The 18,219-nt window shown below is 27.6% G+C and overlaps 2 protein-coding genes across 2 annotated transcripts; both read right to left on the bottom strand.

Annotated features, from left to right (window-relative positions):
• Positions 1–3,920: 3,920 nt before the first annotated feature.
• On the bottom strand, positions 3,921–6,333 carry LOC108333872 (endo-1,3;1,4-beta-D-glucanase). The gene is made up of 7 exons (XM_017569346.2): positions 6,152–6,333; positions 5,722–5,743; positions 5,338–5,464; positions 4,965–5,055; positions 4,793–4,882; positions 4,500–4,600; positions 3,921–4,277 (listed from the first exon to the last, which is right to left on the bottom strand). Exons 1-7 carry the CDS (start codon positions 6,297–6,299, stop codon positions 4,134–4,136), a joined length of 723 nt encoding a protein of 240 aa, XP_017424835.1. The 5' UTR covers positions 6,300–6,333; the 3' UTR covers positions 3,921–4,133.
• A 4,087-nt stretch (positions 6,334–10,420) lies between these two features.
• LOC108333874 (endo-1,3;1,4-beta-D-glucanase) lies at positions 10,421–12,966 on the bottom strand. Its single transcript, XM_017569349.2, has 7 exons — positions 12,776–12,966; positions 12,215–12,236; positions 11,820–11,946; positions 11,448–11,538; positions 11,276–11,365; positions 11,022–11,122; positions 10,421–10,725 (listed from the first exon to the last, which is right to left on the bottom strand). The coding sequence occupies exons 1-7, from the start codon at positions 12,921–12,923 to the stop codon at positions 10,582–10,584; spliced, it is 723 nt and encodes a 240-aa protein (XP_017424838.1). The 5' UTR covers positions 12,924–12,966; the 3' UTR covers positions 10,421–10,581.
• Between the last annotated feature and the right edge of the window lie 5,253 nt (positions 12,967–18,219).

Raw genomic sequence — 18,219 nt, 5'->3', positions numbered from 1 at the left:
TAAAAAACTGAAACTAATGAAGTATATTACGAACATAGTATGGATCGAAGCTGGATGAATGAACGTCGTATCAATGAAGAATATGAGAAGGGTGTTTCAGAGTTCTTGCAATATGTTGAACAAAATGCTAAGTCTGTGAACGGGACATATTTTTGTCCTTGTGTTCGTTGTCTTAATCAAACACTCCAAGACTTAGACAATATGCGTGACCATCTATTCATGTTCGGCATAATGAGAACTTATATCGTTTGGACTTGGCCTAGAGAAGTACTGGACCAGCCTACCACATCACGAGGAACGAATTATGTGGAAGAATGGTTGACTGGTCATTTAGAGGACATGATATGTGATATTGGTGAAGATAATTTTGGAAGAGCTAATTTGTATGATTCTCTTAAACATGATTCAGAGCAACCGTTGTTTCCAGGATGCCCAACTTTACACGTCTGTCTGCAACTTTAAAATTGTTTAGTGTAAAAGCAAGAAATGGATGGACTGATAAAAGTTTCACATAGTTGTTGGAGTTGTTGAAGGAGATGCTTCCGAAAAATAATACTCTACCTATTCGTCATTACAAGGCCAAGAAAATTTTATGTCCAATGAGACTCGAATATCAAAAGATACATGCTTGTCTTAATGATTGTGTTTTGTACATAAAGGAGTTTGCTTCGCTAAAGTATTGTCCAACGTGTGGCTACTATGTTATGTCTTGGATTAAGACCATCATTCGAGCTATCATTACAAATGACTGGAATGAGGTAATGATGCTTAACTTATTTAGATTCTTAGTTTCTAACAACTTAACTTTGTTGTTTTAGGTACATAATGCATCTTTCTTCATTTTGCAGCGCTTCAAGAGTACATCTGCTATACTAGAAGATGCAATTAAGAAGATAAGACAGGAGTGGACAACTTATCTTCTGCAAAGATGGACTTAGATAGGAAGATTTATTATTGTTGTTGAACATATTTACATTTAGTTTAACTTTAACTTTTGATAGTTTAGGTTTTGGATTGTTTTTAGTACTTTGTTAACTCGAAACGAGTTTATATATTATACTATAATGTTGTGATAAATTTTCTGCTTTTTAGGTGTGGTTTTATTGCAAAAATAAATCAATTTTAAAAAAAATACCCACTAGACGTCTGTTAATGCCACATCAGACGTCTATCAATTTATACAGAGACGTCCAATGAATTATAAAGGCCAAACACGTTCCAGGGTCTTAGATGTCCGACCTATCCAGTCAAACTTCTATATAGACGTCCGACTTGTACAATCAGACGTCCCATCAACGTCACCCATATAGACGTCGGATAGGGATCGAACGTAAAAAGCCCAAAATAACAGACGTCTAAAGATTTCTGCACTAGTGTATACATCAAAAGTTATTGACCAATGTATCCACTTACCTATGGGAGAGGAGTCAAGATTACTTAATGAATTAAAATTTTCAACTTATAATTGAAGTGTCGTGTTTTGCTACCCTTAAAATAAAAATAAAAATTCTACTCAATAATTGAAGTCTAATTTAATTACAATTTGTGACTTAAAGAATCTTAATGAACAATAAAAATGAAAAAATATAGGAGACCAGATAATTTTTTAATTAAGAATTATAAGCAAAATCTGCATATTACAACGAGAGGAGAAAAATTATTTAAACCAATAATATAATTACTTGCTTGGGATTAGAACAATTAAGCGCAAAAAGACCACCATCATTTCACAAGACTTAAGAAGTTTGACTGTGCCATGGATATACCATCGGAATTACTTTCCATAATCCTGCAATTATGTAAGATGTAAGTTTTTCTTATTTATCTAGATAAGAAAAATTTATTAATTAAAGGACATATTTTATAAGTGAGGAAATTAAATTTAAATAGATAATGAATTTTTTATTTATTTAAAAAAATGTTTATTTTTAAAAATATATAATTTTTTAAACTTTGAATAACTTCTAAAATTTCTCTAAACTTTTAGGCAATTTTTTTTTATCGGAACACATGATGTAGAAGGTTGTAGTGCAGTTTAAAATAGAACAGGCGAAGTAAAGTTTAAGATAATCTGAATCCACCATTCAATTAAATGATTAAAGTTTTAACTTTATTTATTTTAATCTATTATATAATTAAGAAAATAAACTATAAAAGAAATATTACTTCCATTTAATATCGTGACAGCTGATTATTATTTAAATTTTTCTCTCATTTACTCTTCATTGCACCAATTTACTACAATATTTTTCTTATTCTTTAAGAAAATTATTAAATAGAAATCAAATTACATCATAAAAAAATAACTAGTTAAAGTTCGATATATGATTTTAAATCATATAAGAAATAGATGTATTAATTAAAAAATTAATATATATTTTGAAATATTAAATGTATGATATTTTTTACATTTTATATTCTTAATATATAAAATGTATTTATTAATGTCAAAAATTTAATTAAGTATCATTATATTATAGTACACATCAAATGCATAATAAAATTTATTGTAAATAAATATATTTTAATATTTAACACAAAAGATTGATCCATAAAAACAATTTATTATTTTCTTTAGAAAATATTTCTCTCTTTTTCACATAAATATAGATTGTAATCCACATATTAACTATAATAGAGAAATGGTAATAGATGTTATCATATTTTGAAAACTCTAAGATTTATTTTAGTCTAAATATATATTTTTAGTTTAATTAAGTCTGATGTTAAATTGATTCAATGTTATTTGTTTCGTTAAATTGATGTTAAAGTAAATACATGTTTAACTTGTAATTTGATTTCTATATTTTTTTTTTTGGTTCAATTAAGTTTTTATATTTTTTATATGTAAATAACATGATATATTTTTCGTCAACGACGTCGTTCATTCTCATATTCTCAAAATGAATCCAAAAACAACAATTGGATTTAAGTGTTTATCTTCGATGATGCAATCGACAAAAACAAAAATTTTGGAGATTTTGAATCTAAAAGCTGATATTGGATTTGAAGAAGATAGTTTTGGTGGGATAGATGGAGAAAATTTTTTGAATTCACACTTGATCATCTATTAACGAGGTTAACGTTTGTTTCACGAAAGTGTCTCTTTTTAAACAATATACATAGAAACTCAATTGAGTAAAAAAAATATAGAAACCAAATTAATAACTATACATTTTATTATAATGATACATAATCATCTCTTAAACAATATCAACATTAATTTAACAAAAATATCATATTAAATTGATTTAGTATATAATATAACTTTATTGAACTAAAATCAAATATTAAATAATTTGCAAAATATACAAATTATACATAATAAAATTATTGTTAGATTTAACCACAAATAGTATAAAACACAAAAATCACAATGCACAAAGTAATAAATATACATATCAAAACTCATACACCAGTACACTAAAGGGTTTAAGAAAAAAAAATCATTTATACAAAAAGTTTGCATAAAGCAATAATAAATTAAAAAAGCACAATATCAAATTATTTATAATTCATTCAAACACACACACACAGATATCTTTTTTATTTTTTTTAATTATATCTTCAAATAGTTTCTAAAATATTAAATATTTACATAATATTTATGCATACTTAAATATTTTCTCAAACTAATAATTTTATATATATATTTATCAAAATTTAATGACATCATTTTGATAAAAAAAATAAAATATATTATTGAAAACGCAGTTTATTCAATATCCTTACGAATATATAACCAAAATATTTCATGTATAAAAATATTGTTTTAAAAAGTATGCATTATTCTTTACATTTAAACTCTTAAGTATTAATAACCACTATTATCTACTTTTTTTTATTTATAAATATATAAAATAATATTTGTTACTTTTATTAATTTAAAAAATAAAAATAAGAGACATACTAGTTAGATCTGAAAAAACAAATACCACCCTTAATAAATTTGGAAATAAACTTTAAAGAAAGCATTTGAAAATTGGCTTCTGTCATTTTTATGGTTAATTTGTCACATAACATTTGTCCTGATACAATTTATTTGTTTGATAAACACAACGCAGTAGCTCCTCTTCTCCATTCTTGAAGCAGACAAAAGGATACAAATCAAACATCACATGACAACATATTTCTCACTTCTTAAGATGTTTATCAAACCAGTTTATCATGATTGTATGAGCCTCCCCTGCAGCCTCCACAGCTTTTGGGTCATTAGGATCGTATCTCACCGTCCATCCATGTGAGACGTTAGCAAATATCTTCACATAACTATCAATCTGCACAAAGCAAAATAAACCATTTCTTTATTTTGACAAATATTGGACAACTCAAAAGTGTTAATTAATTCTCAGTTCTGATTGTCCCCACCTCTTATCCTATGAAATTCATGTTCATGCAGCAAAGTCTAAAGACATATGACATGTTTATTTTTTTAAAAAATAAAAAACCTAAAATGACAGAACATAACTACTACAAAAGGAAAATAAGTTTCATCGTACCTCAGGTTTAGCATCTAAGACTTGTTTAAATTGATTTATGAGCTTTGGAGGAGCGATTGAGTCATGCTCAGCTCCAAGTATAGCAATTGGAACTTCAACACCTGAAAAAGATCAAACTAACTCTTTCACAACTAACATCCAATCACTGCTTTTGAGATTTGTATCTTTATTCAACCATAAACAAATGGTAAATGAAAGACAGCATCAAAAAGAGATTTACAAGAAAACACAACCACTATACTGTCAAATTCACAAAAAGTTGAAGTTTTTGTCATCTCATTGAGAATTTATACCACGGACGTCATCCACAGTGATAAATGATGGATGTAAAAGCACAGAAGCTTGAATAAGTTTGGCTTTTCCAAGGTCAGTTACAGTCCTAGCTGAGAGAAAGAGAAAACACACATTACATTCTGTAGTTTACACTTAAGGTGGCTTGAAATTGCAAAATACAAAGCCACTTACCACCCCAACAGAAACCAGCAAATCCCACAGCAGAAGCACCTTTCCTTTTCAAGGCTTCAATGATAGGTTTTGCAGTTTCAATACCTTTTGCCTGCACATTTAATAGGTAATGTGACAATCAGACAAAATGTATTACAGTTTACAGAAAAATCACAATTTTTATTCATCTGAACTCAAAACAGACATGATATTTGATTTGCAAATCAGACACCACATAAAATGGTGGCGACCCTTTAGCTTACAGAGTCCAAACATCTAAAAATTCCAATATAAGAACCTAACATTGACTTATAAAGAACAGAAAGAACATTTTTTTTCTTGCTAAATCAATGATAAATGATAAAGAAGCAATTGTCATTAAGTAAGAACTAACCGGATCATGATCTTTAAACCAAGCATCGAAGGGCCTGCTCACATTCTCACTATTGTAGGGTTCTCCATTAAAGAAGTCAGGAACCGCCACAAAATACCCATGGTTTGCAACTTTGTCTGCAATTTTCCTATGCAACATAACAAACAATTCAAATAATTTTACCACTTCAAACATACTTCAAAGTATCTTTTGTAATTTAATTTACTCAAACCATAGTGTTCATTCATTTACCCAAAAAATATTTGTTATTAAACTATCTTAAGAATTCAATTCATTTTATGCCTTGTGGCCTTCATAGAAATAGTATTTGCTTGCAGTGGAAGACAGTACATATGGCCTAATAGAGAGATAAACTGAGTAAATCAGGCATTGAAAGTAACATACCTTAAAAGTGGTGGTTTAAATCCTACAAGACAAATTGAGCATGTAAAGTTAATTAAAGATATTGGTTAAAGGTAATATTAATATACTTGTCGGTAGAAACAAACAAATAGATACACCAAACAGGCAATTAACAATGTCTGGGAAACTGATATATATTGGTGTTTTCAAAATCATCACAATGCATCACAAGAAATATCTTTTCTATTTGTAAACCAATCGAGGAATGAATCAGAAGAATAACTAAGTCACTGGTTTCAGTAGTCTATAACAAGAAACAGAACCCAGTTATGCTAGATGGTTTTCTTTCAATCTGTTTGGTCACTTAAAATCAATAAATGAACAAAAATTTCAACGTTTGGAACTTCAATAAAATTATCTGTACAGAAGCAAAGAGTAACAATGGTGTCGATATATCTGGAAGAAAGAATACCAAAAATATCAGAAACAAGAACAATGGCAAGAACGGCTAGAGGAGAACCAGTGACATAGGTGTTAACACCAGCGATATTGGTATCATAGCCTACACCACTTGAAGCATTGAGAATGGGAGGGTTCGAATAGCATTCACTTCCCACCATTGTTGTCTCTCTGTTTTCCTTCTGCTGTGCTCAAACTCCTGTCTCCATTTTACCTTATATGCATGACTGATGCAGGGTTTGAATGGTCATTACAGTCATGCCCATGGGCCCCACATGAAACTTGAAAGGACGTTCCACTTCCTTAATTACTATTCTCTGGTCACTGTTGTTGACCACACAAAACAATACAAAATTCGAGGTTTGTAACATCCGATAACCAGCTGTTAAAGTAGTGAAAAATATCTTTTTAACAACTTTCTTTTTACAATTTTTGTTAGTTTGTGATTAGTTAATATGTAAATCAATGAAATTGTGTTTGTTGTAAAACAACACTATTTTTTTTATAGCAGTTTGACAATTTTTTTTACAAAAGTGACAACTTAATTCGTTTCAAATATACAAATCAAACACATAATATCTTGTTAAAATATAATGATCCATTAAAATAACGGTAACATGATACATTTTTACAAATATAAGGATAAAATAGCTATAAAAGAGTAAAATTTTGTATTGTTTTAAAAAAAAATGATTCTTTGACATATTTAAATTTTTTATATTCATGTTACTTTTACTTACTTTTTACTCTCTTCTTTTCTAAAAAATACAAAAATTTATACTTTTACGTCAAATGTAAAAGTGTATCATGTTACCGTTTTTTTCTTCTTAAAATATATCCTACGATGATAATATCTGTGAGAGTTAAGTGTTGTTTAAAGTATTTTTCTTACATTTGTAAGAAATGATATTATAATGATAAAGTATTTTAAGAAATACTAAAATAACTCATTTTTCTTTATTGAATAATGTTTTAAATAAATTTTATTTAGAAATTTGTTTATTTTTGTTTAAAAATTTGTCCTTTTACTTTAAGTCAATCTTTCCTCGTATAAAAAACTTCCCTTAAATAAAAGAAGTTGGATCAATAATGATAGTTTTTTTTAAGAAAGTTACTAAATAGAAATCAAATTTAATCATAAAAAATAATTAGTTATTATACTTTTTAAGTTAGATATATGATTTGATTTTAAATCATATAAGAAATAGATGTATTGATTAAAAAATTAATATATATTTTGAAATATTAAATGTATTTGACATTTTTTACATTTTATTTCCTTAATATATAAAATGTATTTATTAATGTCAAGAGTTAAGTATTATTATATTATAGTACACATCAAATGCATAATAAAATTTATTGTAAGTAAATATATTTTAATATTTAACACAAAAAGATTGATCCATAAAAACAATTTATTAAATTCTTTACAAAATACTCTTTTGTTTACAAAATATAGATTGTAATCCACATATTAAATTTAATAAAGAAATGGTAAAACACGTTATCCGTATTATATTATTGATCTTAACAAGTGAATAACAAAATAAATAGTAATGTTATTTCACTTTCAAAGTAGAACCTTCAACTGTTAGAACAACAAAATCAAAATTGGTATTCCATATGCATTTCTTAACCCACTCATATGTAACTATCATTTGAAGTGCATCCTTCTCAACTTCACATCACTAGTTGGATTAATTGATTAATTAGTTTTATTAATAAAATGTAAATGAACTAATTAATTAATTGACACAAAAATCAAAAAAATTAAAATATCAATAATTAATGGGAAAAACAATCTTATACTATAATAGAAACAAAATTTAAGGTAAATATTTTTCTGTAACTAAAATTACTTTTACCAATAAAATTTAAAGGAATTAATGAATTAATTAATTAACACAAAAATTAAAATAGAAATAAGATTTTAATAATTAATGGTGATAAAGTATTATATTATAAAAAAATTTAGGATAACTGTTTTTCATAATTAATATTATTTTTTATCAATAAAAACTAAAAGAATATCAGAACACCATTAATTAATGTTGAAAAAAATATTAATTTTGAAATAAATGTTTTTTATATAATTAAATTTATTTTTCTCAGTAAAATTTAATGAACTAATTAATGAATTAATAAACACCAAAATTAACAAAGTAATAAATATCTATAATTAGTAGTGAAAAAATTAAAAATGTTAACATCAGTTTAGTTAATATGCATTTTAAATTATTGATAATTTTTATTAACAGATTGTTTATCAGTAAATAAAATTTATATTATAGACGAATTTATCATTGAATTTTTTTAGTAAACTAAATATAAATTATTAATAGATTTATTGTCAGATTTTTCATTTGTAATCATTTCGTTAGTAAAATTTATTTTTAATTTAAATTTTAAAATTCGTTAATAAAATTTTTCTACAATTTATTTTCGTTTATAAAGTTTCATGATAATTTCAATAATTTTATAATGATTATATATTTATAATAGTTATAAAGTTTTCGAGCATTGGGTAAGGGAAGGTAGCATTTGTGCATTAAGCAGAAACAGTGTTCATCACTGAAGATGGCACGCAAAGGGTTTATTCTGTTGCTGTTCTTCGCTCTTACCACACTCTCACCGATTGCTTTTGCGCAACAGCACTCATCTGTTGTGGAAGTTCTTTCTCTGAACCGAAGCACTTTTCCCCAGGCTTCGTTTTTGGGACAGCATCCTCGGCTTACCAGGTAAATGTTTTCTTTATTCTTATCGAAAAATCCTTCACATCTCAACCTAACCTTGTAATGTTTTCTTATGTTTCTTCGTCGTATGTATGTATATTACGAAGGTGCGGCAAAAGAAGGTGGGATAGAACCAAGCACATGGGATGCATGATAAGTATGAAAAATATATGTTTTTATATTTATTAATTAACTTAAAATTTGTATTTAATCATGAAATAATGTATTTTTTTTATTGAAAAGTTATAATTAGAAATAGAAAAGTGTCTAATAAATTGTACAGGAATTTATACATCAAAGTAGGGTGCTATCAGATGTTTCTCGCTAAGCCAGCATTAAATCGCTCAGCTAAATAGAGTTTTATTCGCTCAGCACATCAGCACAACTCAGTGAGTGAATAAAGGACAATTAAAGATATGCAGCGGTTGAATATTCGCTTAGCGCATAAAGAGTTGTGCGTTTAGCGAATTAATTATTTTTTCAATTTGACTTTTAAAGTGAGAAATAGATAGAAAGAACTTCTGAGAGAAGTTTCGAACAAAGGAAAGAAACGAAAACATCTCAGGAACTTCCGGAGACTACTTCAAGCATCAATACACATTGTTACAAGGGATTGTTTCAAATGTGTACATGTCTAGGAGTAGTTAAATCTGATGTAATTTTCATGTTTAATATATCTTTGTTCATTTATATGCTCTTTCTTGAATTTAATAACATTATATGAAAATATAATATTATTTGAATGTCTTTGATTACTCGAAAGTAACTTTGAACATGAACATAGATAAAACACCTAAGTGATTTGGGATCTAGGATAACTCAACATTTTTAGCATCGGACTTAATGCAAATTGTATGTTAAATTGACTAAGGAATTAACATTTTGATATATAAATATAAAATTAGTTGCTAAGGAATTAGGACTAGTATGCCTTGATGTGAATGTTTGAATGAAATAAAGATATATTGTATAAAGTTTTATCTTCATATGATTCACGAAACTCAATTTAAACCAAGTTTCTTTTAAATATAATTCCTTGCAACTGTTTAATTGAGTTATAAAAGAAAGAATTGTTGTTGCACAAGTGCTTTGGATAACAATACTCTAAACTTATTTTATATACAACGATTTAGTATACTTGCCAAAAAATTAACATACATTCATAAATATCTAAATTTATCTTTGATATAATATAATTGTATTTACATATATTTATACATACTTAAATATTTTCTAAAACTAATATTTTATATATATATATATTTATTTATCAAATATTTGATAAAAAAATAACATATATTATTGAAAACGCAGTCTATTCAATATTCTTACGAATAACCAAAATATTTCATGTATACAAATATTGTTTTAAAAAATATGCACTATTCTTTACATTAACTCTTAAGCATTAGTAACCACTATTTATAAATATATAAAATAATATTTTTTACTTTTATTAATTCAAAAAATAAAAATAAAAGACATAATAGTTAGATCTAAAAAACGAATACCACCCTTAATAAATTTGGAAATGAAAAAACAGAGCATTTAAAAATTGGCTTCTGTGATATTTTTATGGTTAATCTGTCAGATAACATTTGTCCTGATACAATTTATTTGTTTGATAAACACAACGTGGTAGTTCCTCTTCTCCATTGTTCAAGCAGACAAAAGGATACAAATCAAACATGAGATGACAACATTTTTCTCACTTCTTAAGATGTTTATCAAACCAATTTATCATGATTTTATGAGCCTTCCCAGCAGCCTTCACAGCTTTTGGATCATTAGGATCGTACCTCACAGTCCATCCATGTGAGACGTTAGCAAATATCTTCACATAACTATCAATCTGCACAAAACAAAAACTCAGTACACTTGTACTAATAAAGTGAAGAGATATTCGACAAAATATGTCCATGGCCATAGAAAATAAAACAATGTTTATTTTGACAAATATTGGATATAACTAAAAAGTAAAACGTGTTAATTAATTGACAATTCTGATTGTCCCCACCTCTTATCCTATGAAATTCATGTTCACGCAGCAAAGTCTAAAGACATATGACATGTTTATTTTTTTTAAAAATAAAAAACCTAAAATGACAGAACATAACTACTACAAAAGGAAAATAAGTTTCATCGTACCTCAGGTTTAGCATTTAAGACTTGTTTAAATTGATTTAGGAGCTTTGGAGGGGAGAGTGAGTCGTGCTCAGCTCCAAGTATAGCAATTGGAACTTCAACACCTGAAAAAGATCAAAGTGACTCTTTCACAACTGACATCTTTTGAGATTTGTATCTTTATTCAACCATAAAAGACAGCATCAAAAAGAGATTTACTGTATACTGTCAAATTCACAAAAAGTTGAAGTTTTTGTCATCTGATTGAGAATTCATACCACGGATGTCATCCACAGTGATATATGATGGATGTAATAGCACAGAAGCTTGAACAAGTTTGGCTTTTCCAAGGTTAGTCACAGTCCTAGCTGAGAGAAAGACAAAACACACATTACATTCTGTAGTTTATACTTAAGGTGACCTGAAACTGCAAAATACAAAGTCACTTACCACCCCAACAGAAACCAGCAACTCCCACAGCAGAAGCACCTTTTCTTTTCAAGGCTTCAATGACAGGTTTTGCAGTTTCAATACCTTTTCCCTGCACATTCAATAGGTAATATCAGAATCAGACAAAATGTATTACAGTTTACAGAAAAGTCACAATTTTTATTCATCTGAACGCAAACAGACATGATATTTGATTTGCAAATCAGACACCACATAAAATGGTGGCGACCCTTTAGCTTACAGAGTCCAAACATCTAAATATTCCAATATAAGAACCTAACGTTGACTTATGAAGAACAGAAAGAACATTTCTTTTCTTGCTAAATCAATGATAAATGATAAAGAAGCAATTATCATTAAGTAAGAACTAACCGGGTCATGATCATTTAACCAAGGAGTGAAAGGCCTGCTCGCATTGTCACGATTGTAGGGTTCTCCATGGAAGAAGTCAGGAACCGCCACAAAATACCCATGGTTTGCAACTTTGTCTGCAATTTTCCTATGCAACATAACATACAATTCAAATAATTTTACCACTTTAAACATTTTTCAAAGTATCTTTTGTAATTTAATTTACTCAAACCATAGTGTTCATTCATTTACCCAAAAAATATGTTATTAAACTACCTTAAGAATTCAATTCATTTTATGCCTTGTGGCCTCCATAGAAATAGTATTTGCTTACAAAATGGGAGACATTACATATGACCTAACAGAGAATAAGCAGAGAGATAAACTGAGTAAATCAGGCATTGAAAGTAACATACCTTAAAAGTGGTGGTTTAAATCCTACAAGACAAATTGAGCATGTAAAGTTAGTTAAAGATATTGGTTAAAGGTAATATAACTGTCGGCAGAAACAAACAAATAGATACACCAAACAGGGAATTAACAATGTCTCAGGGAAACTGATATATTGCTGATTTCAAAATCATCACAATGCATTTCAACTCAGTCTTATAAATTTGTATCTACTATGAATTCACCTTTATCTCTAATCCACGTAATAATCATAATGAAGAAAATAAATTACAGATAGACGAAACTGAATTAATTAAAGCACCTTCGTCTTGTACTCTTGACAAGAAACAGAACTCAGTTATGTTACAAATAGAATAACTGAGTCACTGGTTTCAGTAGTATCTATAACAAGAAACAGAACCCAGTTATGTTAGATAGTTTCTGTTTCTGACAGGTTTTCTTTCAATCTGTTTGGTCACTTAAAATCAATACACGAACACAAATTTCAACGTTTGGAACTTCAATAAAATTATATATACAGAAGCAAAGAGTAATAATGGTGTTGATATATTTGGAAGAAAGAATACCATAAACATCAGAAACAAGAACGATGGCAAGAATGGCGAGAGGAGAACCAGTGACATAGGTGTTAACACCGGCGATATTGGTAACATAGCCAACACCACTTGAAGCATTGAGAATGGGAGGGTTCGAATAGCATTCACTTCCCACCATTGTTGTCTCTCTGTTTTCCTTCTGCTGTGCTCAAACTCCTATCTCCATTTTACCTTATATGCATGACTGACGCAGGGTTTGAATGGTCATTACAATCATGGGCATGGACCCCACTTGAAACTTGAAAGGACATGCCACTTGCTTAATTACTATTCTCTTATCACTGTTGTTGACCACACAAAAAATACAAAATTCGAGGTTTGTAACATGCGATACCATTTAAGCCGCCATTAAACTATATACTATGTTGATAATATCTGTCACAGTTAAGTGTTGTCTAAAGTATTTTTCTTACATCTCTCACAAAAATTTCTTAAATAGTTGCTGTCACTGTGACTTCATCTTTAAGAAATGATATTATAATGATAAAGTATTTTAAGAAATACTAAAAAAACTTATTTTTTTTATTGAATAATGTTTTAAATAAATTTATTTAGAAATTTGTTTATTTTGTTTAAAAATTTGTCTTTTTTACTTTAAGTCAATCTTTCCTCGTATAAAAAACTTCCCTTGAATAAAAGAAGTTGGGTGAATAATGATAGTTTTTTTAGTAAGATATTTATAAAAAAATCTATTTTATTTATATATCATAACAAAAAATAATTAATGTCATATTAAACTTTAAAAAATTCGACAATTAGAAAAACCAAAAAATATATCTATTTCGATAATTGGTTCGCAGTATACTTCCTCGGTTTTTTCAAAAGAAGGTCCTTTAATAGATATTTTTTATTTTGATGAAATATTTATAAAATCTTATCTTTGTTGATTTTCAGATTACAATAAATTAAAAAATTAAGTAAAGAATAAGAAGTAATAATTAATATTATTTTGACATTGAAAATAATGTTATCAAGAAAAATGTTTGAAAAGTCTAACATAGTAGTATTAATTTGCTTAGTATATTGTATCTTGAGCAGGATTGTTGCCGGCATTTCAGTTCCATACTCTACACAATTCGAATATAATAAACACTAAAGTAACACGCAATGTTGACCAGTGGATTAAAAATATATTGAAAAGACATAATGTTGGAATTTAATATTTGAAACGTGGATTAATATATTTTTTTACATGGTTCTAAATGTTTAAAACAATTAGTGTTAGATTGAATTTTTGTATGTAGAAAGATTTTCTGGTTTGACTAAAAAATGAATGTCATCAGATTGTGATCCATTTATTCATAGGAACAGTAGATAGACATGTCTACAAATTGTCCAGATGCAGCTAATAATACCTCCGTTAATAATAATATAAAAAATTATAATTATATTATCATATTTTATTTTAAATAAATAATAATTTAAAAATTATAATTTTAATATAAAAATATTTATTGTATTAATTTTATTTAATAATTAAGATAATTCTACATATATTTAATTTTTAATAATTATATATATATAGTAATTAATTAATTAACATAAAAATTAGTATACATATCTGATCCACATTGAAAATATTATTTAGAATGTTAAATTTGGAAATGAGAAATTTGAATTTGAATTTTTTAAATTAAGAATAATATCAAGGAATTTTATAATATTTATAAATACGAAAAAAATGTAATTATAGAATAATTGGTAATATATACCTAATTATCTGTAAGCATCACTGAATTCTATTCTTGACTGTTTTCTATACACATCTTAGGAAATTATTTAGAGAAGACGTGTCGTTTGGTGGATTAGAAATTTATAATATTTTTAGAATAGACAGGCACTCGTCAACTGTCCGATTATTAGTCATGGTCCAATTCATTATTAGGCCAATCTAATTACAATATGATTCAAATAATCATATTTTTTAATTCTCAAATAATAATAAAAATAATATTTTAATCATTAGCTGAGATTAGTACATGATTAATTTAACATTCTTCCAATTAAATAGTAGTCCATAATCAAAATTTGACAATTAAAACTAATTACACATTAAAAAATAATATGAAAATTATGAATTACCAAAATAATATACTTATATTGTGTAATAACTGGCAATATTTATTATAACAAAAAATATAACAAAGTAACGTAGTTCAATAGTTAAAAAACTGTAATACTATAATTGTCAGAGCATCTGAAAAAACTAATAAACTGATATTTAATATAAAAAAAATGTTCTGAGAGAGAGTAACTCTTTTTTTATTTCCAAAGAGATTTAGAGTATGCACTCTTATCGCAATATATCATAAATGGCTTGAAAATTCTTTCAACCATATAAAAATAATATATAAAATTTTATGACCAAACACTGGGACCTATAGAGTTGAGATTCTCTATCGTTTCGTTTAGAATGAATTAAGTGTTATTTTTTATAGACATGTTCAATGCAATTTTTTTGAAAGATATTTGTTTGATATTTAGATATTATGTATGTATAGATCCTCTTCAGTTTGAGTTTGCATATTGACTCGAAGTGTTTTGAATGAGATTAATATAATCTACTGGTTTGAAAATATATGCTTATAATTATGATCCCTTTTGTAACTTATTTTATTCTGATTAACTTACTATTCTGTGTTCTTTATAGTTTATTAGTGTAGTTGTATTTCATACACGAACATTTGTAAACTTTTAAAATTTTCTGTTATTATATAAAATAAGGTACGTGTGTGTATATATATATATATATATGTATATATATATATATGTATATATATATGTATGTATATATATATGTATGTATATATATATGTATATATATATATATGTATATATATATATATGTATATATATATATATGTATATATATATATATGTATATATATATATATGTATATATATATATATGTATATATATATATATGTATATATATATATATGTATATATATATATATGTATATATATATATATATGTATCTATATATATATGTATCTATATACATATATATATATACATATATACATATATACATATATACATATATACATATATACATATATACATATATACATATATACATATATACATATATACATATATACATATATACATATATACATATATACATATATACATATATACATATATACATATATACATATATACATATATACATATATACATATATATATATATATATATATATATATATATATATATATATATCAGAACCATTAAATTCCTCATCGTAATGGGAAATGGGTGTCTGCAAGAGGAGAACGAGTCTCAGAAAGTGGAAGACAGGTAACAACAGAAGAGTGGATGATCGGTTTTTCTGAGGGAGTATATAAGCTAAAATTTCAAAAGTTGGTTCCACTCTTTGCATGCGATCTTCTCCAAATCTTCTGAACTAGTTTCTCCTTCTTCTCTCTAACTTCTCTCTAAAATTATCATCTTTTCCTCCATTGAATCTCACGTTTTCTTCCATCTGATCATCCATCAGAGTATATGTAAGGTTGCTGGTGGTAAGGATCCTACTTTCAACCGAACGTTTAGTGGTTTGAACTGGTAGGTCTTTCTGATTTTAATAAAGTTTAGTTTGGGGCACATGCAAACCAAGTTTTTGTTGCATGTGTTTATTTTCTTCTTCTTCTAAGGTTCTGATCATGGTTCGGGTCTTTTGGGTGGTTTGTTTTCCTAAAAACAGTAAATCTGGGAGGTTGAGTGTCTGGTCGTGGTGCAAATTCCATCTTGTGAGCGAGCGGTCTGTTAAGAGGTAAGGGAAGTTATTAAATTTAATTATGCATGTGTTGATTTTGTGTATGTATGGAATGAATGGATTGATGATTTGTATATGAGCGTATGACTTGTATGATTTCTGGATTTTGGTGGTTTTGTATAAGTCGATAAGGATTCTGCAAAATTACGTAGAATAGTTGGGTGTTTGGTTTTAACCGTTCGGTTATGGTTAGTGAATAAACTATCAATAGAGTTAGCATTTTGGCCTTACCAGTTTGTAGTCGTTCGTTTTATAGGAAGTGATTAATATATCAAGTGTTGATGGTTATATACAGTTTTAATCAGTCTTATTCGATTAGGTAAATTGGGTTTGTGATAGTTCATATATTATTATTAGTAAACTTCGTACTAGTAATAGGCTTAAGATATATTCCTTTATGATAGTGTATAAGTTTATTTATATTTCGGCTAAAATATCTTAACGTTCAGTTTCCTTAAAAGTATTAGGTTTATTGAATAGTTTGTAGGAGTAATCATAGTGTTCGGTATAAGCTCTAGGTGTTCGGCTTTGTCAAATAAGGAAGTAACGTTCGGTCTTACACCAAGTGTCAGTAGTTATAAGTGCTCAGTATAAGCTTTAAGCGTTCGGTTTTGTTGAATAGTGGAATACCATTCGTTCTAGTGGCGAGAAGAGTTAAATATAGTTCAGCCTTAAGTTAAGCATTTGATTTAATTAGAGTGTGTATTCTTAAAAATGGGTTTGGTTCATGTCAAAGTCCTCACGATTACATGAACGATCGGTTATTTTGTCTGTTGTATTGATCTTTCTTGTCCAGTTGTATTTAAGAGTAGTATTATGTGAGCGTTCGGTCTTTTTATATGAAATGTTGTCTAATCTTGTTATGCTGATGTTATGGATTGGTGCTGGTTGTTTATTATAGTAAAGATTCATTATGAATGAGAAACATTATGGGTATTCAAGTATATGTGTATGTTTTTAAGTAATGTGGAAGAGAATTCCGGGGAGAAATGTCTCAGTGAAAGGGTATTGTGGTGGTAAAGTATGAATACAGATAGTGGAATTCATGGAGTTCATCCTGATATTCTGATGATTACCAGTTCTCAAGTAGAGATGGGTAAGTCATTGTGTGAGAATGACAGGAGGTCCTAGCCCATAAGTAATTGGGTGAGTTATAACGGACTAACCTCGGGTGGCAGCTGATGGTTTTCCAGTTACTACACCACCCGAGTGCATGAACGGCCTCAAGCTACGTATTCATACAATCCGGATGGTCAAGTCAAGTGTCGGTTGTATAGTATTATTATATTTCAGTTATGTGTGATATCTATATTGGCTCCTGTATGTTATAGCGTTCGTTCTGTAAGGGCTTGTAGTTTATTACTTGTGTGAATACTTGCTTAATTGAATTATAGTAGCTTACCCTTGTTTTCTGTTTTATCCATGTTACCGTTTGGTTTTCTATTGCAATGATCATCCTTTTTTGTTCTGTAAATATAACCATTCGATTATATGTTGAACATTCGGTAGTAGTATAGGAAGCTCTTGCAAAGTTAAACGAAAAACTTAATAGATATTCTGTAATAACTGTAAGTTTGACGTTCGTATTATAGTAACTATTCTTTCATATTATTAAATGTGGACACCTGTAT

Source organism: Vigna angularis, chromosome 11, assembly GCF_016808095.1.
Source record: "Vigna angularis cultivar LongXiaoDou No.4 chromosome 11, ASM1680809v1, whole genome shotgun sequence".
NCBI classification, from domain to species: Eukaryota; Viridiplantae; Streptophyta; class Magnoliopsida; order Fabales; family Fabaceae; genus Vigna; species Vigna angularis.
The sequence above is the reverse complement of the archived record's forward strand: the minus strand, read 5'-3'. Positions and strand labels throughout refer to the sequence as shown.

Bases quoted from the DNA above. Each gene is read 5' to 3' on its own strand.
- LOC108333872 (XM_017569346.2), bottom strand. From the start codon at position 6,299: ATGGTGGGAAGTGAATGCTATTCGAACCCTCCCATTCTCAATGCTTCA. The intron at 5,465-5,721 runs GTATGTTACTTT...TATGTTGCATAG, and splicing joins TTTAAACCACCACTTTTAAG to GAAAATTGCAGACAAAGTTG. The intron at 4,883-4,964 runs GTAAGTGGCTTT...TCTTTCTCTCAG, and splicing joins TGCTGGTTTCTGTTGGGGTG to CTAGGACTGTAACTGACCTT.
- LOC108333874 (XM_017569349.2), bottom strand. From the start codon at position 12,923: ATGGTGGGAAGTGAATGCTATTCGAACCCTCCCATTCTCAATGCTTCA. The intron at 11,947-12,214 runs GTATGTTACTTT...TATGTTGCATAG, and splicing joins TTTAAACCACCACTTTTAAG to GAAAATTGCAGACAAAGTTG. The intron at 11,123-11,275 runs GTATGAATTCTC...GATCTTTTTCAG, and splicing joins CACTGTGGATGACATCCGTG to GTGTTGAAGTTCCAATTGCT.